This window comes from Nerophis ophidion, linkage group LG14 (genome assembly GCF_033978795.1).
Source record: "Nerophis ophidion isolate RoL-2023_Sa linkage group LG14, RoL_Noph_v1.0, whole genome shotgun sequence".
Classification (NCBI taxonomy): Eukaryota; Metazoa; Chordata; class Actinopteri; order Syngnathiformes; family Syngnathidae; genus Nerophis; species Nerophis ophidion.
In genome coordinates, this window is record NC_084624.1 from 4,904,996 (window position 1) to 4,922,378 (window position 17,383).

General features: G+C 40.5%; 1 protein-coding gene across 16 annotated transcripts in view; it reads right to left on the reverse strand.

Annotated features, from left to right (window-relative positions):
• The window catches only part of LOC133568015 (band 4.1-like protein 3), a 168,541-nt gene that overhangs the window by 1,726 nt on the left and 149,432 nt on the right, over positions 1-17,383 (reverse strand). For 14 of the 16 annotated variants that reach the window (XM_061919696.1, XM_061919706.1, XM_061919693.1 and 11 more), the window contains 2 exons: positions 16,088-16,168; positions 15,748-15,863 (listed from right to left, as the gene is read on the reverse strand). The exons of 1 other annotated variant lie outside the window; for it this stretch is intronic. In XM_061919696.1, coding sequence (XP_061775680.1) covers positions 15,753-15,863; positions 16,088-16,168 — 192 coding nt within the window. In that variant the 3' untranslated portion in view covers positions 15,748-15,752. The remainder of the gene's footprint in view (positions 1-15,747; positions 15,864-16,087; positions 16,169-17,383) is intronic. One more of the 16 variants, XM_061919698.1, reaches the window with a different exon arrangement.

The window sequence follows — 17,383 nt, forward strand, 5'->3', positions numbered from 1 at the left end:
TTGCTGGCACGGCCGCTCTACCAACTGAGCTATACCGCCAGACCCCCATTGAATGTACCAGAGTGTCTCCACATTTGACCGGCGATGCTAAAGCAGACATGGCACAGAGATGTATGGATAACCTGCAGATGCATTTGCAACTATAAAGTCAACAAAATCACAAAGGTGAGTTTTGTTGATGTTGACTGCCAGCTAATCGATGCTAACATGCTACGCTAATCGACGCTAACATGCTATTTACCGGCAGTGCTAAAGCAGACATGGCACAGAGATGTATGGATAACCTGCAGATGCATTTGCAACTATATTACATTTCCTTCCACCCACATTTAATGCGAAACAAACACTTACCAATCGACGGATTTAAGTTGCTCCAGTGTCACAAGATGCGAAAGTCCTGATCGTTTGGTCTGCACATTTTACCGGCGATGCTAACGCAGCTATTCGGCCATGCTATGGCTATGAATAGCGTCAATAGCTATTCGCTCAATAGCTTCAGTTTCTTCTTCAATATTTTCATACTCCAACCATCTGTTTCAATACATGCGTAATCTGTTGAATCGCTTAAGTCGCTGAAATCCGAGTTTGAATCCGAGCTAATGTCGCTATATCTTGCTGTGGTAACCGCCATGTTGTTTTTTTACATTGGCAGCACTGTATGACGTCACGGGGAAATGGCCAGTGTCTTCGCAGAGAGCCGAAAATAAGGCACTTTAAAGCTTTATTTAGGGATATTCCGAGACCGGTAAAATTTTGAAAAAAAACAAAACAAAAACTGATTTTATTGTTTTTAACCCTTTTGAAATTGTGATAATGTTCCCCTTTAAAGGCCTACTGAAAGCCACTACTAGCGACCACGCAGTCTGATAGTTTATATATCAATGATGAAATATTAACATTGCAACACATGCCAATACGGCCGCTTTAGTTTACTAAATTGCAATTTTAAATTTCCCGCGAAGTTTCCTGTTGAAAACGTCGCGGAATGATGACGCGTTTGTGACGTCTCGGGTTGTAGGGTTTTCATCGCATAATTACACAGTAATTTGGACATCTGTGTTGCTGAATCTTTTGCTATTTGTTCAATTAATAATGGAGACGTCAAAGAAGAATGCTGTTGGTGGAAAGCAGCTGCCTTCAGCACGGAAACACAGCCGGTGTTTCTTTGTTTGTTGTGAAGCTTAAACAGAGCTGTCAAGCGAACATGTTTCTCTACGTCAAACAGCAAGTTTTTGGATGGGAAAATTGTGATATTACCGGAGACTTCAGTGGATTATGCGACCTCTTCCTGCAGCTGTGATCTTGGCTCTGTCACACCAAAAACCTTCCCCCCATTTGGCATGACAGCCCCTCTAATGCCTGAAGGACCCCAATGAGGGTGGAAGGGCCTTAAAGCAACCCACACAGCTGCCTGTTTTAAAAGCATTATAATTGGCTGATTGTCATTGGTGAAAAATGACGGTGAGGAAAAAATATTAGCATTCCAGCATGCTAACCTTTCAAGCTATTTTTGCTTCGCTAATTTTTCAGTTGTAACCCTTAAGAGTCATATAACTTTAATGATCACGCCCTCATTGGGGTCCTTCAGGCATTAAAGGGGCTGTCACGCCAAATGTCTTCCGGGGGGAAGAAATTTGGCGTGACAGCACCTCCATTGGCTTCTCTCAGAGACACTGGCGTTCACCGCAGCCCTCCGACTTTCAGGTATGACTTTAGAATCTCACTAAAACACTATTAACACAATAAGCAGATAAGAGATTTTCCAGAATTATCCTAAATTATCCTAGTAAATGTGTCTAATAACATCTGAATCACTCCCACTGCCGTCGCCTGGAGCCGTTGCCTTTTTTTTTTTTTTTGTATGCATTTTTTTATATTCCTTCACTCTAACTTTCCTCATTCACAAATCTTTCATCCTCGCTCAAATTAATGGGGAACTCGTTGCTTTTTCGGTCCGAATTGCACTTGCTGCTGGGCGCGATGATTGTAAACAATGTTCAGATGTGAGGAGCACTCACATCTGAACATTGTTTACAATCATGGCCACCAGCAGCTAGAGCGATTCAGACCGAGAGAGCGACAATTTCCACATTAATTTGAGCGAGGATGAAAGATTCGTGGATGAGGATAGTGAGAGTGAAGTAGTATTAAAAAAAAGGCGAGGGCAGTGTGGGCGATTCAGATGTTATTAGAGACATTTACTAGGATCATTCTGGAAAATCCCTTATCTGCTTATTGTGTTACTAATGTTTTAGTGAGATTATATGGCACCTGAAAGTCGGAGGGGTGTGGCCACGGGTGTGGTGAAAGCCAGTGTCTCCGTGGGAGGCCACGTTTATCGACGAGGCAAGGCAGCCGGGCTGACACCCCCCCCCCCCCCCACGGTGTAAGCATCCGACGGTCGGGGGTGGCCGTTGGGAGGAGGCAAGAGAGTCCGCAGCTGCAGGAAGAACGACGCAAACTCTCCGCTCATGTCTACGGTAAGAGCCGACTTATTGCCACCATTTTTTTATGCCGGTTGACATGTGGTAGGGAACCATGTTCGCTTGACCGCTCTGTTCCATAGTAAAGCTTAACCGTCAGCTTTCGGGAATGTAAACAAGGAAACACCGGCTGTGTTTGTGTTGCTAAAGGCGGCCGCAATACACCGCTTCCCACCTACATCTTTCTTCTTTGACGTCTCCATTATTAATTGAACAAATTGCAAAAGATTCAGCAAGACAGATGTCCAGAATACTGTGGAATTATGCGATTAAATCAGACAACTTATAGCTGGGATCGGTGCTGGAACAAAATGTCCTCTACAATCCGTGATGTCACACGCACACGTCATCATTCCGCGACGTTTTCAACAGGATACTTCGCGCAAATTTTAAAATTGCAATTTAGTAAACTAAAGCGGCCGTATTGGCATGTGTTGCAATGTTAATATTTCATCATTGATATATAAACTATCAGACTGCGTGGTCGCTAGTAGTGGCTTTCAGTAGGCCTTTAAAGTGCTATTTGGGCAAAATAATTTATATTGGAGGCAAGCTATGTTCTTGCCAGGTTTGAACAGGGGCCACCACCGAATAAATCCAGTCTAGCAGAACCTCTAAACTCCAACACATTCATAAACCAAATTGTTGCTTAAAATCTCACAAAGTCCAGCGTCACTTTGCACGTCACCTTCCTGAGTTAAATTGAAGTTTTATTCTGTTTTTACAAAGATAAACTTCCTTTACTCTTACAAATGAAGTGATGTTGTAATATTGTCAGGCTTGTCCCTGACAGTTTGGTTTGGTTTTTCCTCTGTGTATGTCTTTGTTTACTGTCAGCGCTTTTATTTTGGTCATTTCCTGTTTTTCTCCCTAAGCACGGTTTCCCCTCAGTTGCGGCTGATTTGCACCTGGCCACACCTGGTGTCAATCAGCCCACTCTTATTTGAACCTGCTTTGTTCTCCAGTCAGGAATGGATTGTAGTGTTTTTGTTCATAGCCAAGTTTGTTCTCCGCCTTGTGCGCGCCTTTTGTAAGTACCTTTCTGTTTGTTCTTGTTTTAGTGTTTGAATTAAATCATGTTTTCTTAGTCAATGCCTGCCACCTTCTCTGCATCTTGGGGTTCGTCACAAACACAATGTGACAAATAGGAACAAAAGCTAACTTAACTATTACACTTCTATGTGCAGGACTATCTCAGAAAATTTCAACATTCTGAAAAAGTCCTTTATTTTCTGTAATAAAACTAAGAACATGAAAATGTCATACATTCTGGATTCATTAAATATCAACTGAAATATTGCAAGCCTTTCATTATTTTAATATTGCTGATTATGGCATACAGCTTAAAAAAAAAAAAAATACTATCTTAAAAAATGTAATAGTTCCTCATCCCAAGTAAAAAAAAAAGATTTATAATGGCAAAACAAAATCAAACATTTGAAAATGTTTATTAATGCACTCAGAACTTGGTTGGGAATCCTTTTGCACGGATTACTGGATCAATGCAGCATGGCATGGAGGCAATCGGCCTGTGGCATTGCTGAGGTGTTATGGATGCACAGGATGCTTCAATAGCGGCCTTCAGCTCATTTGCATTATTGGGTCTGGTGTCTTTCAGCTTCTTCTTCACAATACCCCACACATTCTCTATAGGGTTTAGGTCAGGAGAGTTGTCAGGCCAATGGAGGAAAGTAATGCCATGGTCATTTACACTTTACCCCCCCACCCCCACGAGTCATTTTCCATCTTGCACCCAATACTTTCCCCTGCAAGTACCGAACCCAGCAGGTGAGCACATCAAAACCTTGGCACACCACTTGGCGGACACATGTTGCGCTCACTAGGTAGTGTTCGGAAAGTGAAAACAAGATAAAAATGCAACGTTATCTTGGTCTGTTCAACTGTTTTCTCAGATTACGGTCCACAAAAACAAAGTTCTTCAGAACGCTTCGGTTCTGACGGAGAAATGTAACCTGACCTAAGTCCTCGTCTCCGCAGTGCATCCACCTGGACAAGTTTGTGGACTACGCCGATGAGTTATGGATGCCCAGGATGCTTCAATAGCGGCTTTCAGCTCATTTGCATTATTGGGTCTGGTGTCTTTCAGCTTCTTCACAAAACCCCACAATTTCTCTATGGGGTTTAGGTCAGAGTTGTCAGGCCAATGGAGGACAGTAATGCCATGGTCAGTACACCAGTTACTGCTGGTTTTGGCACTGTGGGCAGGTGCCAGATCATGCTGGAAAATGAAATCATCATCTCCATAGAGTTTTTCTAATTTCTACTAATTTTTCGAGATAGGATTTTGGAGTTTTCTTAAGCTGTATGCCGTAATCAGCAATATTAAAGTAATAAATGGCTTGCAATATTTCCGTTGATGTTTAATGAATTCAGAATGTATGACATGTTCATGTTTTTAGTTGCATTACAGAAAATAAAGGACTTTATCACAATATTCTAATTTTCTGAGACAGTCCTGTAGAGATAAACGCTTTAAAATGTAATATCGGATATTATTGGTCTTGGTTTCAAACAGTAAAATTAATGACGCTGCTGTACGGAGCGGTAAGTACAGAGCAGTGGCGTCTCCAAGTCAGAAGCCCCTCCCCTGTTTGGGTTAGGGTTAGGGTTAACCTTAACCCTAACTGCAGCTTGAGAGGTTTACTGGCGACGCTTGATGACCTCATCAAACCGCCGTGAGCGAAGCATAGCAACAACAAGAGTGTGTTGTTGCCGGTGCTGTAGCCGTGGCTAACAAGCCAGCGAGCTCGGTGACTGACTAACGAAACCATGTCTATGGTTTGGGATTATTCTAAAGTGTGTCTGACGGATAAAAAAAACGGCAATTTGAAACGACTGCAAAAAGTTGGTTATGGGAGGAGGAACCAAGATGTCTTCCTTTAATACAAGCAATTTGATCTCCCACCTCTTCAAGAATCGTAAGGAGATACATGACGAATTCAAGTGGAAGATGGATGAAAAGCAAACACCGAAAGCCGCTTGCAGTGAACAGAGGTGCCCTGTCTCAACGCAGCATGTCAGAAGCACTGGATGACTGGTGGGCCACTTCAAGCACTCACCACCAGCTTGCAGCACATTTGTGTTACTCATCCAGATACATTAGAGCAGGGCAGATTAAACCCAGTTTATCATTTCCTGTTATACAGTATGCCAGGCAGTCTTGCACTAAAGGAGGACTATGTTATTGTTTACTTTTTTACTCTAGTTAGTATACTCTGGACTGAAGCTGTGTCCTTTTTTTTTTTTCTTTGTCATGAAAAAGGGAGTTTTTTGTGGTTGGTGCACTATTTGTAAGTGTATATTGTGTTTTTTATGTTGATTTAATAAAAAAAAAATTATTCTGCGGCACGGTACCACTCGGGTAAAAATGTCCGCTACAACCGGTGACGTCAAATGCACGCGTCATCATACCTACGTTTTCAACACATTTCGCGGGAAATTTAAAATTGCAATTTAGTAGACTAAAAAGGCCGTATTGGCATGTGTTGCAATGTTATTTCATCATTGATATATAAACTATCAGACTGCGTGGTCGCTAGTAGTGGCTTTCAGTAGGCCTTTAAATGCTCACTTTCTCATGCACTACAAATCATTATTAAAGTTAAAACATGTACTTGTTATAAACTATAACAGCAGTAAATAACACCCTTCACTTATCATTTCAATGAATGACAATAAAGGTTTTAGGACAGTGACAGTTGGACTCTGCAACAGATGTTTTTTTAGTTCCGAAACTTTCTGGAGTGTCCTGGATTGGACTGTTAAGACCACAAGAGGTTCTGCTGTACTAACTTATATTAGCAGTAGCTTCAGAGAGGTCTCTGAAGAGGTAAAGAACATAGATCTACTTAGCAAAGATGCAGACAGGCGTACACGGGGAGCTGTTGGCACACTAGCAAGCTTATGTGTAAAATGTGCAAGCCATGACAAGCTGCATGATAAATGTAATGGAGATTTAATTAATAATGTGCAGCCACCCCAGCGCTGTGTGCATCTATGCCAGAAGGAGACAGCATCTAAGACGCTGCAAAGAAAAACTATCATGTTAGTAATACAGCACTATGACTACAACACACACACTATTGCACAGAGTACAAGGCAGCAGAGACAAAGCCCAACATTCCCACTTGGTGAGTCACGCACACACACACACACACACACACACGCGCACACGCACACGCGCATACATGTTGGTTCATCCCAAACCTGCCACATTTGGGATTTGTTGTTGCAGTAAAAGCTGATGAATATCACCAGCTTCAGAGCCAAATAAATTCCAATAACTCAAAAAGAGAGAGGAGGGGGGTGGGAGGGTGGAGGGGGGAGGAAGTAGCAATTTGGTGCACTTTACTAGGCTGGCTTCTTGCATGCAGCTCCATGCTCACAGTACATCATCAATGATCAAAGTACATCATCAATGTTCAAAGCACATCATCAATGATCAAAGTACATCATCAATGTTCAAAGTACATCATCAATGATCAAAGTACATCATCAATGACACCTAGTTAGGAAGGACAGGTGTGTCTAAAGGTGGCCATTTGACACTTTAGCAAGTTACTGTTTCATCTGTAAATAACTGTTGGACACCCCTCAAGTGGGACTATCCCATAGTATAGTGTTACTATCATAACATGTAGTGTGACTATCATAACATGTAGTGTGACTATCATATAGTATAGTGTCACTATCATAACATGCAGTGTCACTATCATATAGTGTAGTGTCACTATCATATAGTATAGTGTCACTATCATAACATGCAGTGTCACTATCATATAGTGTAGTGTCACTATCATATAGTATAGTGTCACTATCATAACATGCAGTGTCACTATCATATAGTGTAGTGTCACTATCATATAGTGTAGTGTCACTATCATAACATGTAGTGTCACTATTATATAGTGTAATGTCACTATCATAACATGTAGTGTGACTATCATATAGTGTAGTGTCACTATCATATAGTGTAGTGTCACTATCATATAGTATAGTGTCACTATCATATAGTGTAGTGTCACTATCATAACATGTAGTGTCACTATCATATAGTATAGTGTCACTATCATAACATGTAGTGTCACTATCATAACATGTAGTGTCACTATCATAACATGTAGTGTCACTATCATAACATGCAGTGTCCCTATCATATAGTGTAATGTCACTATCATAACATGTAGTGTCACTATCATATAGTGTAGTGTCACTATCATAACATGTAGTGTCACTATTATATAGTGTAATGTCACTATCATAACATGTAGTGTGACTATCATATAGTGTAGTGTCACTATCATATAGTGTAGTGTCACAATCATATAGTATAGTGTCACTATCATAACATGTAGTGTCACTATCATATAGTATAGTGTCACTATCATATAGTATAGTGTCACTATCATAACATGTAGTGTCACTATCATAACATGTAGTGTCACTATCATAACATGCAGTGTCCCTATCATATAGTGTAGTGTCACTATCATATAGTGTAGTGTCACTATCATATAGTATAGTGTCACTATCATATAGTGTAGTGTCACTATCATAACATGTAGTGTCACTATCATATAGTATAGTGTCACTATCATAACATGTAGTGTCACTATCATAACATGTAGTGTCACTATCATAACATGCAGTGTCCCTATCATATAGTGTAATGTCACTATCATAACATGTAGTGTCACTATCATATAGTGTAGTGTCACTATCATAACATGTAGTGTCACTATTATATAGTGTAATGTCACTATCATAACATGTAGTGTGACTATCATATAGTGTAGTGTCACTATCATATAGTGTAGTGTCACTATCATATAGTATAGTGTCACTATCATAACATGTAGTGTCACTATCATATAGTATAGTGTCACTATCATATAGTATAGTGTCACTATCATAACATGTAGTGTCACTATCATAACATGTAGTGTCACTATCATAACATGCAGTGTCCCTATCATATAGTGTAGTGTCACTATCATATAGTGTAGTGTCACTATCATATAGTGTAGTGTCACTATCATAACATGTAGTGTCACTATTATATAGTGTAATGTCACTATCATAACATGTAATGTCACTATCATAACATGTAGTGTGACTATCATATAGTGTAGTGTCACTATCATATAGTGTAGTGTCACTATCATATAGTATAGTGTCACTATCATATAGTGTAGGGTCACTATCATAACATGTAGTGTCACTATCATATAGTATAGTGTCACTATCATAACATGTAGTGTCACTATCATAACATGTAGTGTCACTATCATAACATGCAGTGTCCCTATCAAATAGTGTAGTGTCACTATCAAATAGTGTAGTGTCACTATCATATAGTGTAGTGTCACTATCATAACATGTAGTGTCACTATCATAACATGTACTGCCACTATCATATAGTGTAGTGTCACTATCATATAGTGTAGTGTCACTATCATAACATGTAGTGTGACTATCACAAAGTGTAGTGTCACTTTAATGAAGTGTTGTGTCACTATCCTAAAGTGTAGTGTCACCATCATAAAGTGTAGTGTCACCATCATAGAATTTAGTGCTACTATCATAAAATGTTTTGCGACTAACATAATGTGCAGTGTCTTTATCATAAAATGTAGTATGACTATGATAAAGTATAGTGTCACCATCATAAAATGTAGTGTGACTATCATAATGTGTAGTGTCACTATCATAAAATGTAATGTGACTATCAAAGTGCAGTGTCACCTTTAATAAAAGCTAGTGCGACTATTATTAAGTGTAGTGTCACCTTGAATGAAATGTAGTGTGACTATCATAAAGTGTAGTGCGACTATCATAAAGTGTAGTGTCACCATCATAAAATGTATTGTGACTATCATAGGGGTATTGTGACTGTCATAAAGTGTAGTGTCACCATCATAAAATGTATTGTGACTGTCATAAAGTGTAGTGTGGCTATCATAAAGTGTAGTGTCACCATCATAAAGTGTAGTCTCACTACCATAGAATTTAGTGCGAATATCCTAAAATGTAGTATGACTATCATAATGTGCAGTGTCACCATCATAAAATGTAGCATGACTATCAAAGTGTAGTGTCACTATCATAAAATGTAGTGTGACTATCATAATGTGTAGTGTCAGTATCATGAAATGTAATGTGACTATCAAAGCGCAGTGTCACCTTTAGTAAAAGCTAGTGTGACTATTATTTAGTGCAGTGTCACCTTGAATGAAATGTTGTGTTACTATCATAAAGTGTAGTGTGACTGTCATAAAGTGTAGTGTCACCATCATAAAATGTAGTGTGACTATCATAAGGTGTATTGTGACTATCATAAAGTGTATTGTGACTGTCATAAGGTGTATTGTGGCTATCATAAAGTGTAGTGTCACTATCATAAAATGTAGTGTGACTATCATAAGGTGTATTGTGGCTATCATAAAGTGTAGTGTCACTATCATAAAATGTAGTGTGACTATCATAAGGTGTATTTTGGCTATCATAAAGTGTAGTCTCACTATCATAGAATTTAGTGCAAATATCCTAAAATGTAGTATGACTATCAAAGTGTAGTGTCACCATCATAAAATGTAGTGCTACTGTCATAAAATGTAGTGTGACTATCATAATGTGTAGTGTCAGAATAATGAAATGTAATGTGACCATCAAAGCGCAGTGTCACCTTTAATAAAAGCTAGTGCGACTATCATTTAGTGTAGTGTCACCTTGAATGAAATGTTGTGGTACTATCATAAAGTGTAGTGTGACTGTCATAAAGTGTAGTGTCACCATCATAAAATGTAGTGTGACTATTATAAGGTGTATTGTGACTATCATAAAGTGTATTGTGACTGTCATAAGGTGTATTGTGGCTATCATAAAGTGTAGTGTCACTATCATAAAATGTAGTGTGACTATCTTAAGGTGTATTGTGGCTATCATAAAGTGTAGTGTCCCTATCATAAAATGTAGTGTGACTATCATAAGGTGTATTGTGGCTATCATAAAGTGTAGTGTCACTATCATAAAATGTAGTGTGACTATCAAAGCGCATTGTCACCTTTAATAAAAAGCTAGTGCGACTATCAGTAAGTGTAGTGGCACATGGAATCAAATGTAGTGTGACTATCATAAAGTGTAGTGTCACTATCATAAAGTGTAGTGTCACTATCATAACATGTAGTGTGACTATCATAAAGTGTAGTGCAACTATCACAAAGCCGGACACACTATGTTTAAGTAGAACAACTTAGATACACACCACAGACATTATTTTACCAACAAGAAAGCAGAGTTGCTAACTGTCACTTAAGTTAGTTAGCATGTTCCTCTTACATGTGACAGCCACATGTAGCTCAGAATAAAAATATCCCCAAAATTCCCTAATTGTTTTAATATTTTTTTGTAACAGAAAAATGTATTTGTGGTAAAAAGTCACATTTAGTCTGATTATCAGAAGCTTGACAGATGATTCTAACTCACAGTCACGACAAGACAAACTGCCAGAAATGTTGGACTGTAATACATTTAGCAGGTGAGTGATATTGATATTTTACACACCTTCTTATGTTCACGGTAATACAAATACTGGACAATAAAGTCTGTCCCCTGACACTTCAATACAGAACACATACTTCAGTCTCTAAAAACGTGACAAAACTGTTTTTCTAGGGACGGTTGGCAAGTCTACTTGTGTTCCTCATGAACTCTTCAACATCTGCACTTAGTTCATCGGTGCGGCGTCTTCAGTAATGCGGACGTTGTATCGATCCGTTGTGGTGAAGAAGGAGCTGAGCCGGAAGGCAAAGCTCTCAATTTACCGGTCGATCTACGTTCCCATCCTCACCTATGGTCATGAGCTTTGGGTCATGACTGAAAGGATAAGATCACGGGTACAAGCGGCCCAAATGAGTTTGGGTCTCTCCCTTAGAGATAGGGTGAGAAGCTCTGCCATCCGGGAGGAACTCAAAGTAAAGCCGCTGCTCCTCCACATGGAGAGGAGCCAGATGAGGTGGTTCGGGCATCTGGTCAGGATGCCACCCGAACGCCTCCCTAGGGAGGTGTTTAGGGCACGTCCAACCGGTAGGGAAGACCCAGGACACGTTGGGAAGACTATGTCTCCCGGCTGGCCTGGGAACGCCTCGGGATCCCCCAAGAAGAGCTAGACGAAGTGGCTGGGGAGAGGAAAGTCTGGGATTCCCTGCTTAGGCTGCTGCCCCCGCGACCCGACCTCGGATAAGCGGAAGATGATGGATGGTTCATGAGGGTGCCATGACCTTCTTCTCGACACAAATGCACTCAAAACGCAAAATGTAAAATGAGGATGTGCACGGATTTAGTCAAGAAAACTAAAAAACAAAACAAACTGCAGCATCAGCAAAAAAATGAGTTAAAATATCGATATTATTAACACTAAAGATAATACTTTGTCACCCATAAAACACGACTGACATGCAAGCTGTTATTCATGAGGTATTTACTCAGTGGTCTAGTGGTTAGTGTCCGCCCTGAGATCATGGGCGGCATAGCTCGGTTGGTAGAGCGGCCGTGCCAGCAACTTGAGGGTTGCAGGTTCGATTCCCGCTTCCGCCATCCTAGTCGCTGCCGTTGTGTCCTTGGGCAAGACACTTTACCCACCTGCTCCCTGTGCCACCCACACTGGTTTATATGCAAAAAATTAGATATTGGGTTTCACTTTGTAAAGCGCTTTGAGTCACTAGAGAAAAAGCGCTATATACATATAATTCACTTCACTTCATCAGTAGGTTGTGAGTTCGAACCCCGGCCGAGTCATACCAAAGACTATAAAAAAATGGGAGCCATTACCTCCCTGCTTGGCACTCAGCATCAAGGGTTGGAATTGGGGGTTAAATCACCAAAAATAATTCCCGGGCGTGGCCACTGCTGCTGCTCACTGCTCCCCTCACCTCCCAGGGGGTGATTAAGGGGATGGGTCAAATGCAGAGGAAAAATTCCACCACACCTAGTGTGTGTGTGACAATCAGTGCTACTTCAACTTAAAATGTACGGGAGCATGACAATATACTAAAATATTGTACTGAAGTTATTTAATTAAAGGCTGAGTTGAAGATTTTGCACTTTATTTGCTGATGAGTACGAGAAACTAGTTTATTGAACTTGATTCGATACCGGAATCATAATCATGGACATAAGAAGAAAGACATTCTTGAAAATTTTTACTCTGTGCGTAGAAAATATGTAAAAGTGAAGTGAAGTGAATTATATTTATATAGCGCTTTTCTCTAGTGACTCAAAGCGCATTACATAGTGAAACCCAATATCTAAGTTACATTTAAACCAGTACGGGTAGCACTGGGAGCAGGTGTACTACCGTATTTTTCGGAGTATAAGTCGCACCTACCGAAAATGCATAATAATTAAGGAAATAAACATATATAAGTCGCACTGGAGTATAAGACCCATTTTTGGGGGAAATGTATTTGATAAAATCCAACACCAAGCGCTTGAGCCGGTGCCGCGTTTGCAAGCGGACGCAACAAAGGTATAAAAGTATGGTACCTTCTGATTTCAAGTGAATCGATGCCTGATAATACTGACAAAGTTCGGTCAATGCTAATAAAAGTAGCAGATTTGGTCCCACGTACTGTTTTGACTTGTTAATAAAGAGATAGTTGATCCATCACCCCCTCGTTATGTTTGTTTGATAGACAATTCTGTGTAGCATGGCAAATTGTGTTCAAAGTCTACAAACCTTTACTAAAATATGGCCATTTTTCAAGGCTGGAACCCATTATTCATATGTGTGTTGTAGGGTTTTAACGGTACGTGTATTTGTACTGAGGTTTCGGTTCGGTACGAGGGTGTATCGAACGAGTTTGTATCCTAAAGTCTTAACAAGCTGCTCTGCTTTCTGCCTCTGTATGAGCAGTGAGCACCCAGCATTGTCCCGCCCACGCAACCATCTGATTGGTTACATACAAAGCCAATCAGCAGTGCGTGTTCAGAACGCATGTTGTAAATGCTTCAATGTCGAGCAGACATGCGTTTAGCAGCGGACATAGTACACTCCCCAAATTATAAAAAACACTTCCCAGTCACAACTATTACAAACATCACTATAAGCCCGTTGACCTTCTAGAAACTTAAACTGCAGTTCAGCTCGCTCACAGTTCTGGCTTGAGGTGAAGGCTAATTAGCTTTTAGCGTTACGTTAGCTCATTTTGCTGTGTGCGCGTGTGTTAGGGGCAGCAAAGCCCTGTCTGTCTGTTATTTCACATGAACTAACATCAACTCCATATATTTCAGGGATGAATAGTCTCTCCTATTGCAATTGTACTATTTTTTACGTACAGTTATATTAATCATACGTAATGTAGCAGCCTAGTTTTGAATGGCAGGGTCCCTGCTATCACATGTTGACAAAAATATAACATTTACATAATAAAGTCAACTACAGGCTTCCCAAATGCTGTAATAAATTAAGCATGATGAGTTGACTTGAAACTGTTTAATGTTTCACTTTTTATATGTAGAAGAAAGGTTTTGTCATTTTATTTAACTTGAGGCAGTTTAATGTGGATTAACGTGGGCGGAATTATTATAGTGTTCCCAATGTTAAAAGGATAAAGCCATTGTTTACAAATTTGGTAAATAAATAACCCCAAAAATTATATTTGTTTGTTTTCTTACTGTACCGAAAAGGAACTGAACCGTGACCTCTAAACCGAGGTACGTACTGAACCAAAATGTTTGTGTACCGTTCCCCCTTAGTGTGTTGTGTTATTTACGGAAAAACTTGCTTCACTTCTCTATTTAAAAGCCGTTTTCAAGGACCAAATAAGTTCGCACATAAATGGAGGTTCCAATGTAGTGTACTTAGAATTAGGGATGCACCGATTAATCGGTAACCGAATATATTCGTCCGAATATGGCAAAAAAAGCCACATTCGGCCTTCGGTGGAATGAGTTAAAAACAAGGCCGAATAGTGGCGTGTGACGCAATTTTTCGACGCGGTGACGCAATCAACCAACGTGTAGTGACGTTGGGATATGTTGTGTACCTGTATAAGTGTATGAGGTTACAAGCACACACTTATTGAGATTTAGTGGGGCCTCTGTTTACATTATTAGCCTGTTGTGTAGGCTACCTGTATAAGTGTATGAGGTTACAAGCACACACTTAATTGAGATTTACTTGAGCCTTCTGTTTACATTATTAGCATATCTACTGTGGCTAAGCAGACTTTTGCCAAAAGGACAATAATTCATTTGTTGTGGGTTTATCCACTTTAATGCACTTTATTTATTTTTTTGGAATGCATGTTTTGTTTGAAGGCCTAATATAAATGAAAAACTCTGTGCTTTTTTTGAAAAGCAAAGGCTACTGGAAGGCTAAAAAAAATGTCAATATTCAATAAAAAAATTACTTTATTTGAAAAACGTGTCTAAATATTTATTCTAGGCTATTTATGCAATATTTAAAAAATTGTGAAAAATGCATCCATCCATCAATCCATTTTCTACCGCTTATTCCCTTTTTTTGGGGGGGTTGCGGGGGGCGCTGGCGCCTATCCCAGCTGCAATCGGGCGGAAGGCGGGGTACACCCTGGACAAGTCGCCACCTCATCGCAGGGCCAACACAGATAGACAGACAACATTCACACTCACATTCACACACTAGGGCCCATTTAATGTTGCCAACCAACCTAATAACCCTTCGGCCAAGCGTTTAAATTTTATTCGGCTTCGGCCACAAATTTTCATTTCGGTGCATCCCTACTTAGAAGAAAAGAAAGCCTGAGTTTCGATGTGAGCGTTTTAGGCGTGCCACCTTAAATCCAGATTAGATTACGGCAGATATCAGTATGTTTGCAGGAGCCAGTTGAGCAGGAATGTCAACCTTTGTGAGGACACACAGTCAACAATCAGTGCCAAGTAAAACCATGTTTTAGGTACAGGAAGACTTTAGCTATTCCAAATGAAAAAAGCAAATATGTGTGTTGCATTATTGCCAAGCAGTTCACCTCTCTGTCCAGCAGGGGGAGCCTTATCACCAAAAGTCACCAGATTGCATGAGAAGGGACTGTTTCTAGAGCTTGTGTTTTACGAGCTGAGAACACAATCTCCCTCATGTCCGTGTGCCTACAACACAACGCATTCGCTACACAAACAGGGCAACTGGAGGCGCTGACGGGAAAGCGGCATGCCAGAGCATCTGGAGACTGAGTGGGCTCGAGAGCGGGACTGGATTCGCTCTTACCTGGGTCAGTCCTCCCCCTCCTCTGGCGTGATCTCTGTCTCTTTATGTACCACTACTTTGGTCACTGACATGTCAGGATGCTGTTCTTTAGCCTCCTTTATGGCCTGAGCCAGAGCCTAAGTACACATTTGCAGTGCCGGGAGTGGGGGGGCAGAGAACAGGGAAGAGGGGGGGGGGCAGGTGGCAGGATTATATAGATCAGTAATCCAAACAGTTTTTAAGAACAAGAGTTAATAAATGTGTTTAAAGGCCACATGGCTCTCAGTTGGGGTCCTGAGAATCACAGAAGTGTTTTTATTCGCACATTACTGCTCGTATCCAAGAAAAATGAGCTAGATACCTCATCGTGATCGATATCCGAGTCTCCTGTGATGACAATCCGTTTCTCGATTCTGGTCTCTGAAACCCCTCCTTTCACAGTCTGGAATATTAAAAATCAATACAAATGCTATTAGAGGTGTAATGGTATGGACTGATCATGCTTTCGGTAAATAACCTAATTTTAAAGGCCTACTGAAAGCCACTACTAGCGACCACGCAGTCTAATGATCAATCAATCAATCAATGTTTATTTATATAGCCCCATATCACAAATGTCTCAAAGGACTGCACAAATCGACTACAACATACTCGGAAGAACCCGCAAAAGGGCGAGGAAAACTCACACCCAGTGGGCAGGGAGAATTCACATCCAGTGGGACGACAGAGACAATGCTGACTATGAGAAACCTTGGAGAGGACCTCAGATGTGGGCAACTCCCCCCCTCTAGGGGACCGAAAGAAATTCATGTGGAGCGGGTCTAACATGATACTGTGAAAGTTCAATCCATAGTGGCTCCAACACAGCCGCGAGAGTTCAGTTCAAAGCGGATCCAAGACAGCAGCGAGAGTCCCGTCCACAGGAAACCATCTCAAGCGGAGGCGGATCAGCAGCGTAGAGATGTCCCCAACCGATACACAGGCGAGCGGTCCATCCTGGGTCTCGACTCTGGACAGCCAGTACTTCATCCATGGTCATCGGACCGGACCCCCTCCACAAGGGAGGGGGGGGACATAGAAGAAAGAAAAGCAGCAGATCAACTGGTCTAAAAAGGAGGTCTATTTAAAGGCTAGAGTATACAGATGAGTTTTAAGGTGAGACTTAAATGCTTCTACTGAGGTGGCATCTCGAACTGTTACCGGGAGGGCATTCCAGAGTACTGGAGCCCGAACGGAAAACGCTCTATAGCCCACAGACTTTTTTTGGGCTCTAGGAATCACTAATAAGCCGGAGTCTAATGAACGCAGATTTTTTTGCCGGGACAAATGGTACAATACAATCTGCAAGATAGGCTGGAGCTAGACCGTGTAGTATTTTATACGTAAGTAGTAAAACCTTAAAGTCACATCTTAAGTGCACAGGAAGCCAGTGCAGGTGAGCCAGTATAGGTATATATGTATGTATATATGTATATAAAGGTATATACAGTATAGGTATATATGTATGTATATATGTATATAAAGGTATATATGTATGTATATATGTATATAAAGGTATATACAGTACAGGCGTAATATGATCAAACTTTCTTGTTCTTGTCAAAAGTCTAGCAGCCGCATTTTGTACCAACTGTAATCTTTTAATGCTAGACATGGG